Source organism: Solanum tuberosum, unplaced genomic scaffold, assembly GCF_000226075.1.
Source record: "Solanum tuberosum cultivar DM 1-3 516 R44 unplaced genomic scaffold, SolTub_3.0 scf00265, whole genome shotgun sequence".
In the NCBI taxonomy this organism is placed as follows: Eukaryota; Viridiplantae; Streptophyta; class Magnoliopsida; order Solanales; family Solanaceae; genus Solanum; species Solanum tuberosum.
In genome coordinates this window covers 640,856-660,362 of record NW_006239189.1, presented here as the reverse complement: position 1 = coordinate 660,362, position 19,507 = coordinate 640,856, and the positions used below count along the sequence as shown (strand labels likewise).

The 19,507-nt window shown below is 35.4% G+C and overlaps 3 protein-coding genes across 3 annotated transcripts in view; all 3 read right to left on the bottom strand.

The window, feature by feature from the left end:
• The window catches only part of LOC102600290 (SAP-like protein BP-73), a 3,246-nt gene extending 2,457 nt beyond the window's left edge, over nt 1-789 (bottom strand). The window contains exon 1 of the mRNA XM_006358051.2: nt 622-789. Within this exon, the coding sequence (XP_006358113.1) occupies nt 622-724 (103 nt within the window). The 5' untranslated portion in view covers nt 725-789. The remainder of the gene's footprint in view (nt 1-621) is intronic.
• A 1,100-nt stretch (nt 790-1,889) lies between these two features.
• On the bottom strand, nt 1,890-3,139 carry LOC102582560 (probably inactive leucine-rich repeat receptor-like protein kinase IMK2). Its single transcript, XM_006358081.2, has one exon. The coding sequence runs from the start codon at nt 3,131-3,133 to the stop codon at nt 1,949-1,951; it is 1,185 nt and encodes a 394-aa protein (XP_006358143.1). The 5' UTR covers nt 3,134-3,139; the 3' UTR covers nt 1,890-1,948.
• Nucleotides 3,140-5,043: 1,904 nt separating this feature from the next.
• On the bottom strand, nt 5,044-19,131 carry LOC102582227 (cellulose synthase A catalytic subunit 8 [UDP-forming]). The gene is made up of 25 exons (XM_006358080.2): nt 19,024-19,131; nt 18,733-18,832; nt 16,800-16,861; nt 16,343-16,399; nt 15,034-15,093; nt 14,817-14,873; nt 14,505-14,547; nt 13,554-13,631; nt 11,877-12,204; nt 11,649-11,802; nt 11,461-11,548; nt 11,323-11,343; nt 9,612-9,800; nt 9,422-9,480; nt 9,285-9,336; nt 9,032-9,182; nt 8,499-8,765; nt 8,050-8,395; nt 7,823-7,960; nt 7,550-7,675; nt 7,255-7,467; nt 6,813-7,059; nt 6,521-6,720; nt 6,089-6,442; nt 5,044-5,936 (listed from the first exon to the last, which is right to left on the bottom strand). Exons 1-25 carry the CDS (start codon nt 19,117-19,119, stop codon nt 5,349-5,351), a joined length of 4,074 nt encoding a protein of 1,357 aa, XP_006358142.1. The 5' UTR covers nt 19,120-19,131; the 3' UTR covers nt 5,044-5,348.
• Between the last annotated feature and the right edge of the window lie 376 nt (nt 19,132-19,507).

Sequence of the window (19,507 nt, the reverse complement as noted above, 5' to 3'; positions counted from 1 at the left end):
CCCCTCCCCTTCCCCCCAACACACAAAAACCAAGAATGACAAATTAAAAATAAAGAGGTCATGTATTTTTCCCAAGCACTCCTTTCTACAACTACCAAGTCATGGTGATTATACAAATATACCAAGATCCTCTACAGATAACAGAAAAACATCCACAAAGTTAAATCGAAAAGCAGATCTAGCTACAATAGGCATATTGAGGCTCTTCTTCTCATCTACTTAACCCTTCTTGATTAAAATCAAGAACACTCAAATTCCACATTTTTTATCCATCAATTGCATGGACTATTTGTGGGTTAGTTTTCGGTTCAGCTTGCACATACCTCGACTAATTATTTGGCGCCTTGCTATACTGTGAGGCAAAGGTTTACAGAGAGCTAAACACACATCTACTAGTTAATTCGTACTGCTACATTCTAACCTAGATCAATGTTCATAACACAGGTAAGTTGAAGTAAATTGGGTGAACAATTCTTGCTTGCAATTCCAATAGTAATAATAAAACCCAAGATTTTCGAAGCAACTTCCCAATTAAATTCCAATTTTAATTTCAAGAATTCATAAGAACACAACTTAATCAACTCATTCCATGGAAGATTTTCATAATTAAAAAAAAAGTACCTTTTGGTATTCGGATCCCCAAGTTGGGTTTACATAAAGCAGAGAAGGAGGGAAATTGAGATATAGAATTTGAAGAGAAAACTGCAGTTGCTGTTGCACCCATATTTTCTTAGAAAACTATTTTTTCGATTCTTAATGAAGATTACATATACCGTAGACTCTTTATTTTTAGTGAAACACATTCATTCAACACCACAAAAAATAGTAGATGTGTATGCAGGCTGACCACAAAAGCCATGTACACATTTTTGTGTCTCATCGTCACTTATCACACGTGCTATTTGCAAGTAGAATGTGGTTTTGGATGAGAAAAGGATTTTTTTTTTAAAAAAAATAATTCTGTTGTTCGGTATTTATATTGGAGCGTCATGATGGAGCTCGATTAAATTTGAATTCACGTCAGGAAATGCCATATTAGGATAAACGCTCCCAGACAAAATTGACATTCATATCAAGGTACTTGAACCTGAAATCTTTGATTAAAGATGAAGGAGCACTTACCACTCCACTTGATTTTTGTTTGTTTCTTCACCAATTATTACAGTCACCCTTTCTGAATGTTCATTTGTAAAAGGAAAATGAAAAAACAAGCAAAGTAAACGAATCCTTTTATCAACATGTATAATCAAATTTTGTACTAAAAGGACATGGTCAGATCTTGATGAAAACAAATTTCTATGTAAAAAATATGTAACATGAATGAAATAAAAAAGATTGGAGCATTTTATCCTTCTTCTCAGTTCAAATATGAGTCCCAAGTCGTCTTAAACTTTTCTTGACCCTTTGTGAAGTTAAAGAGACATTATGTTTTGTCAAATTAAAAATAATCTGAAAAGGGCATGTTCCCTTTGTACCAAGATTGGAATAAAAAAACCAACCATGAACATAGTAAAGCTGACAGATTTGATCTTTTCATTATTTATTACTCATGCTAAACAGAGAAACCATGATTACATCTTTAATTATAGCTCATAGCTCATATCATCATTCATCGAGTATCAAATATCACTAAGTATAAAAAAACAAGAAATAGATCTTATAAAGATTGACTAGACTATATAGTATATAAAATACTCTCACAGAATATATATAAATTTATATAAACATAAGTTCAAACGTATACGCAAGCTTGCTCATTTAAATATTTGAGTCCAATTTGAGCTAGATTAATAATAAGACGTACAAAGTTCATACTTTTGTTTGTGAATCAATTTCAAGAAACACTAAATCATGAACATATGCATACTTTCAATAGTGTAAATGATTCATGCTTTCAAAACTCAAATTTCTAACTGGACCAAGAATTTGTCACAATTTACAGTCATGATCATTTACAACATTTGGACAATAAAACCAATAAAATAATCAAAAACACAATGGATGAAAGTCCAATAGCCACACCAAAAACAACCCTGCTTGGTCCATGTTCATGTTTAGGTGGTGGACCATCATCCTCGGCAGTATCATCACTGAAATCTTCCTTAGGAGGCGGCGGAGACAGTGGCAATCCATGTTTATCACAAGGGGCAATGCCAAGTTTCAGTTTTGAAGACAATGTGGAATGATTGTAGCAAAGATTTGAATTTTCTCCCACTTTGAACACAACTAGTTTCTTGATGAAAGAAGCATTGAATGGCAAAACCCCTTCGAAATTGTTTCTTTCAAGATTCAAGTATTTCAATCCCTTCATATCTGAAATGAACTTTGGAACAGTTCCATTCAATTGGTTTGATCCAAGATCAAGATGGACTAATCCAGGGATTGCAGCAATCGATTTCGGAATACTTCCAGACAGAGCATTTGAAGCTAATGACACATTTTTTAAAGAAAGTAAGTTACCAAATGAATTTGGTATAGTCCCATTGAGTGAATTTGAAGAAAGATTCAAATGCAAAAGATTTTCAAGTTCAGTTAAAGAACTTGGTATTTTCCCTTTTAGTTGATTCCCAGATAAATCAACATAAGTAAGATTCATATGCCATTTTGTAGGAAGAACCCCTTTGAGATTTGCATGAGATATTGTGACACTCTGCAAGTTCTTGATACTGTTCAAGATTATAGAAGGGCCACTAGCAGAAACAGGAACATGTGACACTGTTAAACTTGTCACATTGCACAATTGAATTAGCCAAAGGCTTGTGAGTTTCTTGAGGGAGTTGATGCAAGTGAAGGATTGGAGATTGGAGGAAAGTTCAGAAGGGAAATGAATAGGAGAAACAGGGCAGTTGATGAATTGTAAGTCTTGGAGAGTGGAGAGAGTTTTGAGAGATGTTTGGGATAATGTAACATCATTTGAACAGTTTATGAGTTTGAGGGAGATGAGATGGTGAAAGGGAGTTGAAGAGTCACAAATGGTGGAATTGTGAAGGGGAGAACAGGGGTCTTTTCCTGTTGGTACATTTAGTGATCTGAGAGCTTTGAGTTGGTTTGGGTCAAGATTAGTGGATTGAGATGATGATTTTGTGGAGAGGAGAAAGAGGAGAAGGGTCAAGGAGAGGAAGAATGGAGCCATAGTTGAAGAAGAAGAAGAAAGGAAGAAGATTTGGAGAAGGAAAAGAAGAGAACTTCTTGTGAAGTGTGAGGGTAATGTTGGAGTTTGTACAAGAAAAGGATTTTGAGAGGGCGGAGCCCGTTGTGCTCAAAGGCGAAACCAGGATTTTCAATAAGGAGGTTTAAAATCTGTAAAAACATACACATGAAATAATCGAAAGGGGTTTGACATCTACTATATATACATATAAAATTATTTTAACCATATATAAATAATATAATTCCGTCGAAGGGGTGGCTTTGTGCTCGAACCCTGTTGCACCATGACGCGCTGTTTACGAGTCGAATCTTAGTGGACACCTTGGATTGAGGAATTATCACAGAGTTGGTTTGGGTCAAAAAGGTGTTTACATAGGTAAAAATTATTAGTGGCTATGTTTATACATGAACTTGATCATTATGATGAAGTATTATTCTATGCTAAGTTGATGTGTTTTCATGTGAATATTGAGTACGGTAAGTATTTATCATTTAAATAAGCTTATAAGCAAAACTTGTAAACATTTTTTGGGGTTATTTTGTGTTTGAAAATAATATTTATAAGTTACATATTTAAAGTTAGAAGTTACAAGTTAATCACATTCTACTTATGTTATCAAACATTTCTGTCTAAACATAAACTTATTCATAAAATTAGTTTCAATTAGTGTCTTTCACCACTAGAGATATATTCAAAATTTAAATTTTATGAGTTCAAACTCCAGACTATAGTACAACTCGTTTCATGTATTAGGTTCAAAAATCAATTATTTTTATTTTATTTAATGATTTTTTAACATACATACAGAATCTCAACCAAAATTACTGATTGAAATGAACTTATAACTTTAATTATACATTTTCCCTTGTTCAATAATTAATATTTATCACCTATCGACTATTTTTAATCAGCTAATCCACTCAAGTTCAGGTTCTAAATTATTCTCCTCGAATTTAAGCAGATTATTATTAGGACATCACATATTAGCTAGTCATGTTGGCCATCACATGCAAAAGAATTTTTAAAATGTACGAGAAAATTGTTTCGATAAGGTCAAAGGTCGAAATTGCGACTTCCAAAAATTGATCAAGCATTATTATATTTTATAAATTAAGTGCGAAGCAAAGGACATTAAAAAAACAAATGTTGATAGTAGAGATTATTTTGTTTATTAAGTACGAAGCGAAGGACATTTTATATATTAAAATAAGGCTTAATCAGAATCAAAATATTTTCTGCTGGACTCAGGTGCACTCCAACTTTTTTTAATATATATATGTTTTTTTCCTCGTACCATTCTTGGCCCTTTTCATAAACATTTTTCATGATTATTCTTTGCTTGGAATACTAGTTTTTTCATTATTATGTGATTCTATCCTTTGGATTAAAGTATTGTGGTCTACACAACTAGGAAATTCTTTGTTTGTGACAAAACACATTTTACCTTTCACTAACATGAATCAATAAAGTAATAATTCAAAGAAATTTTTTTCAAGGTTAAATTAAAACTAGTAATGACTCTTGCATATCAATTTCGACTTTGATTCTCGAGAATGGAGTTGTTGTTGTCAGTTTCACTCCATGAATGGAATTTTTCTATGCAAATTTGTATTAGTTGGACTTCAATACGGATATAAAGTATAGGATGAGAAAAAAAGAAGTTATGGTTTTTCCAAAATTTTAGTTTGCCCTCTTTGAAAGACTTCCTCTAATTAGACTTTTTTTCAAAGGTGGATTATTAACAAAGGGCTGAATAATTAAGGTTGTCCTTTTTAAGGTCACATATAATCAAGGATTTTGCTCTTAAACTTGATTTTTGAGGCCATTTATTAGCTGTTAGTTAGTCAAAAGTTTAATCAAACTGCTTGATTAAAGAATGAATGAATAGCACATTTTGAGTCTAAAGTGTGTTTACCAGTTCAGTTAGAACTATCAGAAAACTCAAAAGACTAGAAAAGAATTCCATTAATCTTAAGTACCATAGTACTTTTCATTATCAGTTCAACTTTACCTTTGTAATTTCAAAAGTTTCAATTAAAAGTTCAACATTCTATTTCCAAACAAATCTTCTACTGGAAAAACTGATACAAGCTGCTCAAACTGTGCAAGAATTGAAGAGTTTTCACCTCCATATTACATGGAAAAAAAAGCCTACATTATCAAACATGTGGGATGGTTCAAGAAACTTGTTCGAAGCTCAACAATCCATGTCGATGCAGTTTTGAACCATGGCTGAAGGGTCATCTTTGCTGACAAATGGATTAATCTTGACCCAAACAAGTGAGAAAACAGAAGCCAACAGAACAGACCATAGCACAACAATAGTTGGAGTTCGATTTTGGCGTCCCATGAGACCTTTGAGGAATGGATAAAGATGAAGGATCACCCAAAATGAGAAGAACACTTTGCCAAATAAAGGACCCCAAGCCTCATATCCTTTGTTGAGTGCATCAGAGAAACCAGCAACAACACCAACTAAGTTGACAATGAGAATTGTGGTTGGAGGGATCAAGACTGTTGTCCATTTGAATAGGTAGAGATCGGCAAACTCTCCATCGTCTGCTGCTTTGGTTGTCACTGTGAAGTTTGTGTCTATACCAGCAAGCATTTTGAGGAATCCTTGGAAAACTGCAAACAGATGTGCAGAGACACCACCAATCACCCAGAACTGCTCGTTACGCCACCAGTCCTCTATGCCTATACCACTCCATCGTAGCTCGAGCACACTTGTTACAATGATGGAAAGGAAAAGACCAAGGAAGAGTATACTTGCAACGTTCGATAGCTGCATAGAAGGCACAAGAATTTCACTCAGTAATTATATATAGAAACTAAAGAAAGAGCAGCCGTAATACCAGCTCCTAATGTGCACTCATTTGCAAAATCTTTAAACAATTTCGAAAGTTGCAAACAAGACAGAGAAGTGGAAGCAGTTACCGTAGGGATGATGAATTTTCCTGTAAGAAGGCAAACAGCAGGAAGAATACAGTATGCAATGAGGGGAAGTGAAGTGAAAGGATAGACAATGGTGTTGGTGTAGGCAAGTCTTTGGAGCCATTTGAGGCGGCCGCCTCCAAATCCATACCACAAAGGACAATGCCTACTCAAGAAAATCTCAACCGATCCAAGAGCCCATCGAAGAACTTGGTGCAACCTGTCTGACAAGTTGATAGGAGCTGACCCCTTGAAAGCAGGCCTCAACGGCATACAGTATATTGATCTCCATCCCCTGCACTGCATCTTGAAGCCAGTCAAAATATCCTCTGTCACTGAACCATAAATCCAACCAATCTGAAAAGGACATACAAAGAGAAAAGTGTTAGCCCCTTCTTTCCATATGTGAAACCAAAAGAGAGATTCAATTTTTACTTCTTTTCCCCATGCTGTCTTCTCTTCATAACCACAGCCGATAACATGAATTGCTTCCCTGATCAGTGTCGATGGATTAGCAGAATCAGGTACTCCTCCATTTTCCATCAATGTAGACTCGATAAACACGGATGACATGCCAAAAGTTTTCTCAAAACTCATCTGAGAGATAAGCAAGGACCTCTCGTGATCGTCATAATCTGAAGACACCAAAATGATAGCTTCAAGGTTAAAGTTCCAAAGATAATGGAGGCCAATTTCTCACTAGTTCCAAAGATACTAGAAAACTCACTTTCAATTTCTCTTAGGTTGAAGATTGCGGAATTCAGATCTTCTCTTTTTGCCTCACGATAAACCTCAGTAAGATCCTTCTCTTTGGCTGGTTTCTTGCGGCGACAGCAGCAAGAGAAAGATGAAGAAGATTTATGTATTGTAGGCAGATTAGAAGGGCTGTAACCATAAAGTGCTTGCCTATTGAAAACAGTTCCTGTACCGACATATACAGGTCCTTGGATGCCATCCAAACCTTTCATGTTAACCTGAAAACATGATAAAATCCATCTCAATCCAGTTGGCAACATCAAGAGATTCAATACTAAACAACTGATATTATGTGTATGATGTTGAATGAAGCAAGATTATTCTTCAATATTCAAATAGATGAAGAAAATCACTTGAGAAGCTTAAAGTAATATAATAGTATGATATTAAGTTTAGTTGCTCACGATACTTACATCAAAGAAGACTATGTTTCTGTTGGCATATCTGTCACTTTTATCAATCCCATCAAATCTCTGAGGGAACTGCACATAACAGACGTCTCTGCCGACTTGTGGATCCATTAGGAAACACATAGCCTCACGAATGGCTTTGCTGTTATTGACGTAGTGATCACAGTCAAGATTGAGAATATAGGGTGCATTTGTGAGAACTGCAGACACCCGTATCTGAAATAAAACATTAAGTTTGTAAAAGGAATTAAATAAAAATAGTCTGAGATTAATGCTAATAAATTGTATCTGAACACACCAGAGCATTTTCAGCACCAGCTTTTTTGTGGTGTTGATAACCAGGTCTTTTTTCTCTTGAGACGTAAACGAGTCGTGGAAGTTCATTTCCTTCAATGTCATGGACACCACTATGTCCCAAGAAAACCTGTAAAGAAGAAATATTATGGTGCTTATTTGAACTCTAAAATGCTTCTGTTGAATAGTCAAGTTTCACAAATACTAGAACTTCAAGAATCAAGATGATCTGAAAGCAGCGAGTACAAAGATTGTTGCAAAATCAATGACCACTTACCTGAATCATTCCAGGATGATCACGCGGGTTGTTTCCTGGCCAAGGAGTTCCATCTGCCATGGTCCAGCCATCCTCCGGTGTTTTCTGAGCCTTGGCAACTAAAGCATTTACCCTTACTTTATACTCTTCATATTCTCTCTGCAATACCAAATAAAAGATTAATCATCTAAACAATGCAGCCCAATTCTTGAAGCAGATGTTTAGTTCTTACAAAATCCTGCTCTTACCTTCATTGCTCTGCGCTCCTTGACGAAAGAAGGCTGCACTTTGTCTTTCAAGTAATCAAACTTTTGCGTGAAGTAGAACTCAGGCGCACGCGGTTCAATTGAAAATTTCTTGCAGAATGGTACCCATTTCCTTGCAAATTCAGAAGTCTCAGCTAGTGACTCAAATGTAAGCATTGAGCCACCATCATCGGATACATAGCAGGATACTTTCTCGACAGGATAGTCAACTGCAAGGATCGAGAGAACAGTGTTGGCAGTAATCAATGGAGGTTCTTTCATGGGATCCACCGTACTGACAAAGAAATCTACAGGTGCAAGCTGACAAGGTTCTCCCTCCCTTTCATACCTAGAAACGTTCAAACAAAGCTAACTTCAAGTGAAAAAATGCAAAGAAGTTTGGATATATTCTATTAGCAGTGATATGAATATTTGTGCAGAAGATTTCTAACCTTGCAGAAAGCCTGTCAAGATATGTCTCTCGGTTGATAGGAGACCATTTAGGGAACTGATCCAACACCCACGAGAAAGCGAACCAGATCTCACAGAAAACAGAAGTAAACCACAGGGGATAGGCACTTTCAACTGGATGTGTTACTCTATAGTGGAAGAAAAAGCAGAGAACTATCAATCGAACAATAATTACAATCCTGTATGGAGTAATTTGAGACTTCGGCACTGGAATGATTCTTGAAAGTGGCTCTGCAGCATCTGCTAACCTGCACAAGTTATATTACAAGTAATTAATGCATGCATGATAAAGATAGAGCAAGTTCAAGATTCAAAATCACTGAAGGTGGATCAAACATCAGTCTTTTACAACTAGAAAATTACCTGTTTTCTTGATAGTCATGTAGACGTCTAGACAAAACAAAAGAGAACTATGAAATCAGACAAAAAACTGCAATACTATTTATAACATGGTTACTTCCCAATTTCACGAAATTTATCATCTAGTTAAGTTGCTTTTGCAAGGCCTACTTACTGTGGCTTTTCTTCCATCTGCTGCTCAGGTGGAACTTCAGCAGCTTCTTGTACAACAGCTTTACTTTGGTTCTTCTTTTTCTTGTTTTTCTTTTCCTTCCAACTTTCCACTCTATTCTTCCATATTGGATTCCCGGTATCATCATGATATTCTTCATGAGGAAATAACAAATAATTTAATATAATGTTATCTATTGAACTAGACTAAAAACAGCTCTTATGAATGTTGTGCAGCAAAGCTTCCATCTACTTACCGCTGTCCACAGTTGAAACAAAACTGACAGTTCTAGCATGAACTCCAGCATCCTATATTGGAAACAATAATTCGTCACCAACTAAAATTCAATTTGTAGACTATAGATGTGAAGTTTCACTAGACATGACTTAGTACCTGTGCAGTATCAGGATGAGAAGCCACTATAGCATGGTTTGTAGATTCTTGCTCATTTTCTGCATAATAATAAGCATAGTACTCTGTTAGACTTTCCTTAGTACTTTTTTTTTTTACAAATAGTCTCATGGGATCAGAAATAAAGCCAAATATCAAGATCTAGTCATAAGAGAAAACAAAATTTACTTACCATCATATGGAGTTGCACAGCGTAGACATGTGTTGCGTCCTTCTTTGATCTCATAATCTATGCAAGTCTTACAAACAGGATAGTTACACTCATGACAAGCCACAAAGACTTCACCATTATTATTAGCTAACCCCACTTGTTCGCCGCAAATGTTGCATATTGGAACCCCTGACTCCATCATTTTTTCCACTCACAGAAACAGTACTAGTCACTAGTACTCTTGGCCACAGCTAGCACACAAATGATGGTTTTCTCCTGTGTCAGTGGCAAGAATATAAAGAAGGAATGTTTTCACTGACTTGAAAAAAGCTAAGGAATGAGAAATATTATTGTAATGGTGAAGGAAAGTGTGGAGGGTGGTTACAAGGCCTTGTAGGTTGAGAAGTTGGTATCAAAGGTATGTTTTTCAGAGAAGAAAGCAATGTGTGGGCAGATTTTTAAAAAAAATTGCTGAAGTTTGAAGGAATGAGTATGGTTGGAGTTTATACATCTTAACCAACTTATTGTACCAAACTTTAAGTCAGGTTGCAGCTTCAAGACTGAGCCACCCTCCACACCTCATTTGACAGATTTAGTCAAGCCACATGCCTTATTTTCTTCTTTTTTTTTCTTTGGATTCAAGTTATATATATTAATAGTGTATAAAATCTTTTATACACTTAATATAATATGTTAGTTATCATTTTTATTAGACTAGCAAATAATACCTTATCATAGAAACTTGTCTGTAATAAGTGTATAAAAAAATATATAACTTAGGCTCTTTTTTCTGATCAAGGAAAACTCTCTCTTAAGATCTATAGATTTACTGTCAAAATCAAGAAAGAATAAAAACTTCTAACATGAAATGATGTGATTCAGACCTTATATCCTTTTTTTACCTCCCCTCTGTTTTATTCTCTCTCTAAGTTAAATATTTTTTTGTAAATATTTGGTCTGAATCACATACTATTTCAATCCATTCTACCTGGAATAGTAACTAAGCTCAATTTATTCATGTTTTTATGCTCTAATTAAAGATTCCCTATTTTTATATCTCAACAAATAAGATAATTCTTTTCACCAAACATATGTGAATACAATCGCAATAAACATAATCTAGTTCGACTCTCTGAAATCATCCTGTTCCAATTAACAAGATTAAAATTTTTAACATCAAAATATGGAAACTCGCGATAATCAAAGGTGAAATTCATGTTACCTTTACATATGGTGATGTAAAAATAGATGCTATACATACTATAAAGCTCAATATCAATGTATTGGACACATCAATGACCTAATGTACCAAGAAAAGTGTTTGAAAGAGGCCCACAATTAGGTATGCAAGTCTCCAACAAATAGGTAGACCTCACAATTGCACGCACACTCAAGCACACATGCAATAGACATCTTCATTCAGGGAGTTTTTTTATTATTGTATTGCTGCTTACAGATTAAGAGAATAATATACAAACAATATCGCGTTGAAACAACTATCTAATTAAGTAATATCAGTTCTCAAAATCTACGTCTCTGGATCCAAATCCCAATCCCTACCCAAAAAAAGGGAGAGAAAATGAAAAGACAAGCTCAGATTCTTGATATCTCAGATATCTTTTTGCAATTACATTGGAAAGAAAACATCTAATCCTACAGAAGCACAAGCATAAGCCAATATCATTGCTGTAGCACCTAGCTGTTTAGGTCACACAACCCTGCAGGGTAGAACCTTTGTTTGGCAAAGCCATGCCTGTCCAGTTCAGCATACTAGAGAAAAGACCTAAAACAGGCATATTGGGAGCATAACTTTCTACGAGGGTAACATCATGTACAAGTAGCAATATCTCAGCTCAATCTGTGCTGCTTCACCCGATGTTGTAAACCTTCACTATCTTGGATGTATCACAGACAATTAGGTTCTCTGAATCAGTAGGAGTTGTGCATAGCCAATTTACCTAATTAATTAAAGAGCCAATCGTGAGACAAATATACTAAACAATTGAGGCATAAAGTTTCAGACAGAGAGGGCATAAATGGCAATGAAATGGAACTCACTTTTCTGCTCAAACTTAAGCTAGAACGAAGGAAATCGGTGCCACTGCTTGTCTCACCAGCCATGAAAAACTTAGACCAATCCCATACTTTTACTTGTCTGTCATTTCCACCTGAAATTATGAACTTCCCTTTGTCTCCAAATGTGGAAAAAGTCCTAATAGAATTTCAGCAGATTAGTGCTGGCTGGTGGGGTATATTTGAGCCTGCTACGCTATAAAGAAAACTTACACACAGGATACAGCAGCAGTGTGTCCTCCCAAAGAGTGATCAAGGTGCAGGTCTCCTCCATTTTGATTCTCAATTTCAGGATCAGCAGAAGAACCGCCAACTTTAGGGGTTGACTTAGAACCTTTCTTGGGTTTAGCCGAACTCTTAGACTTGACAGCATTGAGCTCTGACTCAACGTTTATTACAGAAACAACTCCATCACCCCTAGCCACAGCACAAATCTTCACAAATTTATCCACCACATCAACTTCAGGAAGAGCCAGAGCATGAACAAAGGCAGGATTCAAACATTGTCCCGTATTACCTTTATTTCCTGCATTAAGTGTGCCTACAGCAAACAAAGAGAACTTCAACAGCCTATCTAATAAGCTAGATATATCAACATGTAATATTCTAATACATTAGCTGGGTCATGAGTATTGGATGCACGTATGTATCTGACACTACATTCAGCCATTCTAGGTTTTGTATGCACTGTGAAGGATCCACTGGAAATGCCCATGTCTGTCCAAGACGGGTGAACTTATGTAAAATGATTAAGGGGGTACCATAGATGTTGCAGAAAGGCTGAGTTAGATTCTTTTGGACAATGGCAATGAGAGAACCAAAATTAAATGTCACTGGCAGGAAGCAGTAATCATTTTTTAGGTCTCACGAACTTGACTGAGCAGTAGGAGTTTTGAGCATTAAAGTAGGCAGATCCTACTAGAGTAGTCCTGAACTTCTTCTGCCCAATCTTGCTAGGCATACAGCTTGAAATGTAGAAAATCACTCTTGCAAAAATTTATGACACACCCAAGCTAAGAGCTCTAGAATAATATTTAAAATGGGAGGAAGATACTTTATTCAATCAGTAAAAATGGGAGGAAGATAATAGACTATCTACTCTCAATTCCCCTTTCTCACCAACAAACTGAAATGTCAGTGATGTTTCTGAGCAACAGAGGATACTTTTTAGATAAAATTCTAAATGTGGACCATTCCATGCTCCACCAATTGACCAATGACCAGTTATCTGATGAATAATTTACACATTGAGTATTTCTTCTGCCACATGGCCAATACCATAGAAAATGGAAAATAGAAAGCAAAGTTACACAGTATTACACACTTGACTCATACTCCTGAAACTTATCTCTCTGCGAATCCATGTTTGCTTATAACAATATCATTTTATCTATTTAGACTTAAGGGGAAAATATTAATACTGTCTTACACATATTCAACCATTACATATCCTATTTAAACTACCATATGAAATATTCAATAAAAAAACATCTGTTCTTAATTAACCAACTACTATAATGGAATAGGAGGATTGTGAATTCTTGGTTCTTTTACTTTACATTGTAAGAAGGATAAGCCACTAGCCTATTTACCTAATATAAAAAAAAATTAAATGTTTTCCACAAAGGTATAGACTATCACTCTCTATGTTTTCTAGTTAATCCCCTGTGATCAAAATATAGGGAGATAACTACCAGATATTCTAAAACTTAGTAAGGAAGCCTATAACTAAGTGGGTATGTATCTAGTGTAGTAAGGCACACCTACAATTCAGATATGCAGTTCTGGTGAAATAAGGCATGCCTAAACTTGAAGGTACATATTACCAAAGGGATTAATACTAGAAATTGCAGATCTAGAAAAGAGTGCATAGTAGAAGGCTTAACATACCAAAGTCCCAAATCTTCCGCGGCCGTCCCTTGGAGAAGTCCCATAGCACAAATTTTGAATCAAGACCCCCAGTAATGACTAAAAAATGACACAAAAAAACACAACATACTGTCACCATCAGCTTATAAAAAGCATTCCTGGAAATTTTAGCTAGAAGGCTAACTTAACAAGAGCTTTAGCAGACTGACAATATATGGTTTGGCATAGCAATTGACAGTAAACATTGTTCTTCAAACGTCATCAGAAATTAAATAATATGTAGCAGGCTGTCACAATTTGCATGTTTTACGAAAACCTTATGCACCACTTCCATGTTTTATGAAACCTTATGTTGCCATCCCAAATAAATTAAACTGGTGATTGGTTGCACGAGGAACCCTACATCAAGATTCTCTCGTAAAAACTAAAGGGCCAAGGGATGTCATATACTGTGTGCCTGCATCTCTCTTTGTAGTCTCGCTCTCTCTGTCTCTCTCACACGCACACGGCAAGAGAGAGAGAAACAGAACTGTAAAAGAAGTTTTAATTGATTTCAGTTATCAAAACACATAACTTTATTGCAGATCGCAATTACTTGTATATCATTGTAAAAATGGTATCATTCTTTACAAGATTATGACTAATTTGTCAAATGCTAGCCAATGCAAACCTTCAGAAACCTACCAGCTTAAACTCACAAAGAGACTAGAAGTACAACTTAGAGGAAGAGTTAGTTTCTCCAAGAAATCTGCAGTCTATGTATAAGTAGACATCATATACCTCTAAAATAACAGTGGATAAAAACATTATCATACTTCTTATGGTGCTAAAATTTCCAAGTGTGTCTGGTTCATGCATTTATGTGGGCCATTCAGTTCAACATTTATGTGGGTCATATGTATATCTAGAGGGGGAAGGTCAATGTCACGGAGGGGGATGTAGGAATTCCGAAAATTTTAGTTCAAAAAGTACCTTCCCAAGGTCTCCAAGGGATGAATTGAACACTGCTACATATCTGATAAGATAGTGAAGGTCACAAATGATGATAGGTTCGGAATAAAAAAAATAGTGCCCTATGTGAAGTTGGGGGAAGAAAAACTGGAATTAACCTTCACAGCCAAAATACAAGTAGGACTTCGCATGCCAAAAAGATAATACAAGAAGGGCAACAAATAAATAGAATGTAGAACAGTAAATTTTAATTAAAATGAATGACATACAAAAATCACCATGTTTCTGGGGAAAAGTACAAACTTATTATAGCAATTATATAAAAAAGGATACACTTGTGTGGCCACCTCTCAATGTTTTGTACATGCGATTTTGGCGGATGTCAATGATCTGCAACACAAGTAGCACTTAGATGTCCAACATACTTAAGGAAACAATGAAACAGTTTTTATCTTTTAAAAGTTTCACAACGCATCAGTTTTATCTCTTATGGGAACAGCGAAACAGATGTCCAACATACTTATAGAAACAGAGGAACTGTCTGTCCTACCTTGACATCACCACTATCATCTGCTGCAGCGAGGAATGATGACTTCGAGCTGCAAGCAATCTACAAAACAGAAAGGTTATGCACACAGAAACAGAATAGGCATTGTTTGAAGATATAATACATCTAATTGAGGTACCTGAAATATGACCTTGTTAGATAGGAGAAATCATAAGAGACTATAATGTTGAAGGGAAGATATTTGAACATCACAAAATTAAATGGACAAAGCCTGATACATATGAATGAACAAAATACAGAGTAAATCCTAAATTTCTGTTTTTAAGCCTGTACAAGGTAAATCTGTTGGACATGACATTTAGACTAGAGCCTAAAAACAAAAAAATTGAGAGCACAATTGCCTAAAAGAAACAAGGGAAGCTTCTCGAACAAAGCCCTAAATTTTATCAGAACTTTCAGAGTTCAAATTTGTCAATGTGGAGATCTGGTACAGTTTATTGCAGAGCAATCGATCTATTAGCGTGGTGGTTGAAGCAAAGGGATTTTACAGAATGAGATGGACAGATAAGTAGTGTAACTTTTCCCTGGTTTGTTTACCTAGTCCTGAAATTACATCAACATGTACCACTATTTGGGTTTGAAAAGCAAAGTGATCCATAAAATTTACATGTGTGAACAGGCAGGCAACCACACGAGAAACCTCCTAAATTGATTCTAGCTAAACTCCTTGAGCTAATGCTTAAAAAAACCAAATAAATGGATCAGGTTAAGAGATAAGAATGGTAAATAACTGATACATTTAGCTGAAGTTCTTGGAATCAAAGTCCCAAAATACTCACAAGATGAGAGGCTCAAGACTACTCCCTCTGTCCCAATTTATGTGGACTTTCCGTTTTTCGAGGTCAAACTATGTGAACTATAACCAACATTTTAAAATGTATTTTTCATCATATTGTCATGAGAAAAATTGCAACTTGTAGTACTTCTAGTATAGTTTTTGAATATCTAAATTTTAATTTTAAAACATTAAGTTGATCTAATCCAATTTAGCTTCAAAGATAGTCAAATTAACTCTAGGGAAACGAAAGGAGCCACATAAATTGGGACAGAGATAATAATAAAGAAGATGCTGAAGATAGCAAGATATTGCATTGCCAACTGAACTAATGATCGGGCATACTCCTGATAACATGATATGTGGAAAATAACAAAACGAGCACAATGGCAGATTTTATGCAAAGAGGAGAACAATGTAAAATTTATAGTGCAAAAATCCATTCTTAAAAGGTTTGGACAGTGAGAGAAAGGAAAAAACATAAGGATAAAAAAAGAAATCAAACAGAAATCATACCTGATTTATCTCATCCTTGTTGTAATTGTAACTGTGCAACAGTTTCGATGCAGTAACCTTGTGATACAGTTAAACTGGATTAATAAAAAGATTCTGTGCCCAAAAGTGATAAAAGAGAATAAGTGGAGAGAAGCCAACTCAAACCAAATCACAACATAAAATTAAGGGAAAGCATTTCATTCAGAGAGATGTCGGTAAAGGTCTAAATTTAGAAAATAAATATGCACATTAGCAAAGAGTGCTAAAGCCTTTACCGGCATTAGTTAATTGTCATTGGATTCAATGTCGCTATAGGCTTTAGGGACATTTTTAAAGAGCATTAATTGCCACTAAAAAACATATTTAGCCATTTGTGAGGTACCATAATCACACAAGATGCGGTAAATTCTAAAAGCACATAAAAGAAACAAGTTTTAAAAAAGCACGAGAAAGTAATGGTGGAACAATATAACATTACCATATTCACATCAAAGCATTTGACTTCACTGCCCAATGAGACATAAACAACATCTTCATTTCCTGCACCATGGACACCATGTTTGAAATTGATGACTCTCACAAATTTCAAAATATGCTATCAGTTCCAGCGGAAGGTTATCATCCCTCCAACTAACTTATTACAGTGCAGAACTAACAGAGAACTCAAAATCAGTAGTCACTTAATTCTCAGTAACTGTCCTAAAATAGCATATTTATTTTGTCTAAAGCAGCACCATGTGTTTTTAGTTGGAATGCTCTTTGTTAGTGTTAAGAGTATTAGAGTTGGAATATTAGAAGTTCTTAAGTTAGAGTGGTATATGCCATTTATTATCTTTTCTCCTTTGTTTTAAAAGAATATGGTTTATGCATTATGTTTGACACATATAATTAGGTGTCTTGCATTCATCAATTATCAAGTCATCAATACAGTTCATTCCTGTTCATATTTCTCACAGGTATCAAAGTTTGTACGCTCATACTAGAAACTTAAGTAGAGTCTCTACACCATAGTAGATAGTAGAGACCTACCTAGCTTTTATTTCTTTGCTTAAATAGTTTTACTATCCTTATCTCCTTCCCATGACCGTTCAACAATACCATGTCTATTCTTGGAGACAATTCCAGTAACACTACACCTCATTCGAGGCACCAGTTTTGGCAACATCGTGCCTCTTCCCAGTTATCATTCGGATGGTGCTGTGCATATTTCTTGTTACTATTCCGGTGAAAACACATCTCTTATCCAGTGATATTTTTGGCAACCGTTGTGGCGGCAGTGTGAAACTACCTTTGTCACCACTTATATTCCATAAATTTTCAGTGTGATCTTCTGGCAAAATTTATGGCATGTTTCTTTGGCAATTCTCTGGAGACTTACTTTATTTAGTTATCAAAATAAGCAAATATGTTTTCTCACCTTGAGTTTGAGGGAGCAAGTTAGTACGTGAAATGCTAGCGTTGGAATACCAGATTTAGAACATTAGAACTGTCAGTTTTTAGTACTGTGTCTCATTGAAGAATAAGATATATTTAGTGTTTGACATCTATAAATAGGTGTCCATTGTATTCATCAAATTATCAAATCATTACATTTTTCTTTGCCATATTCAGGGTTAGATGTAGCCTTTCGTCTATGGGTTCATCTGAACCCTTAACTTTCAACACGGAGAATCAAGACATTGTTGTCTCCCAAGCTTTATCTCCTCTCCCACTCCCCAAATAATTTTCTCCAACAAGATTTGAAGTACTTCCATTTAAATCTTTAGTATTCAGACTTCTCAACTCCATAGCATGTGTAATCATAAACATTGTCACAGCGCCAAACAAAAGATAAATAGTTTTTTATATAACCAAAGTGGCGCACAGTTTTAAACTTAGTGGATAATGCATCCACCCTCTCCACTTAAATACCAAGAATTTTTTTCCTGCAGCAAGATTCGGACCCGTGACCATCTAACCCACACATCACGTGTTTTGCTCTCACCACTAGACATCAATCAACTCTACCTCAATTCTAATTGGGGTGGTTTACATGAATTCCCTGCATCCATTAGGCTCCATTTTAGGTCATGATTTGTTAATTGCGAGGATGAGACAAGCTTTAGTCATAACTAACAGAAGAAATAACAAAGGGACCATGTAACAAAATCCGGATATGATGCAATTAACACCAGGACAGAAACACCAGTGGTCTCTCAAGAATGAAATGAAATCCTCATAGACCAAGATGTTTTAGCTCAAAAAAAGTCCCAACACACCAGCCCTCTGTATTGCTCTGTCCATCATCTTATGGTTCTCATTTGGGAGTACATAGATGTAATAAACCTTAATAAATACACACTAAATATTTTGTTTAATCACACAACACCAATTAAATAAGAAGAACCAGTGAAGAAAAAAAAAACACAAACCTGGCTTGAAACATATTGATGAAACTGGGTTACCATTTCCAACATCCATTGTAAAGATTTTATCTTTGCACCTCAAATCGAACCAGCACACACAGCCATCCTAATATTTCCCAATAAAATGATCAAATAAACAAAAAGCAACAGTCGAAAGTAATGCACTTTCAATAAAATTTCAATCTTTATAATCACAAAATTCAAGATTTAGCAGTCAAAACTACCCCTCAAGACCTATGCTTCATCTGGGTGTCTAATTAAACAAAAAAAAAAGTTCTTGGAATTAAAAGGATTCACCTCATCTGCAGTGGCAATAAGACCAGGGCGGTTTTGAGAGGCGATACAGCAAGTGGTGCTGGCTTTGTGACCTTTGAGTTTTCTTGGTTCCTCCATTCTACTCTGCTCGCTCTTGACTCTACCAGTAAGAACCCCTTTTTATACCCTCTTGTGAGTTGTGAAAGCGTTTTCTTTTCAGGGCATCAAACGATGTCGTATTTGTTAGGAAAAATAATACTCCTATTTAAGTAATAAAAATAATATTTTAAGCCACAATATTATACAAAAACACATCTTATGAACTTATTAGTGTGATGCATGCAAGAAACAAGTCTTAATATTGCTAGTAGGAACTAGGAATCAAAATGTTTTTGTGATGTTGGAATCAATCTATTCCGAAAGAAGTATAGCGATCTCATAAAATGAAATTCACTACAATAATTTCGGATTATATGATAGAAAAAGTGGACTAACATAAATTTGAGATACATGTGACTTTCTTTTT

Excerpts from the sequence above, each read along its gene's own strand:
- LOC102582560 (XM_006358081.2), bottom strand. The coding sequence starts at position 3,133 with ATGGCTCCATTCTTCCTCTCCTTGACCCTTCTCCTCTTTCTCCTCTCC.
- LOC102582227 (XM_006358080.2), bottom strand. The coding sequence starts at position 19,119 with ATGGAGGAACCAAGAAAACTCAAAGGTCACAAAGCCAGCACCACTTGC. Across the intron at positions 8,396-8,498 it reads CTTGACAGGCTTTCTGCAAG|GTATGAAAGGGAGGGAGAAC; the intron begins GTTAGAAATCTT and ends GAACGTTTCTAG. Across the intron at positions 5,937-6,088 it reads GAAAATTCATCATCCCTACG|CTATCGAACGTTGCAAGTAT; the intron begins GTAACTGCTTCC and ends CCTTCTATGCAG.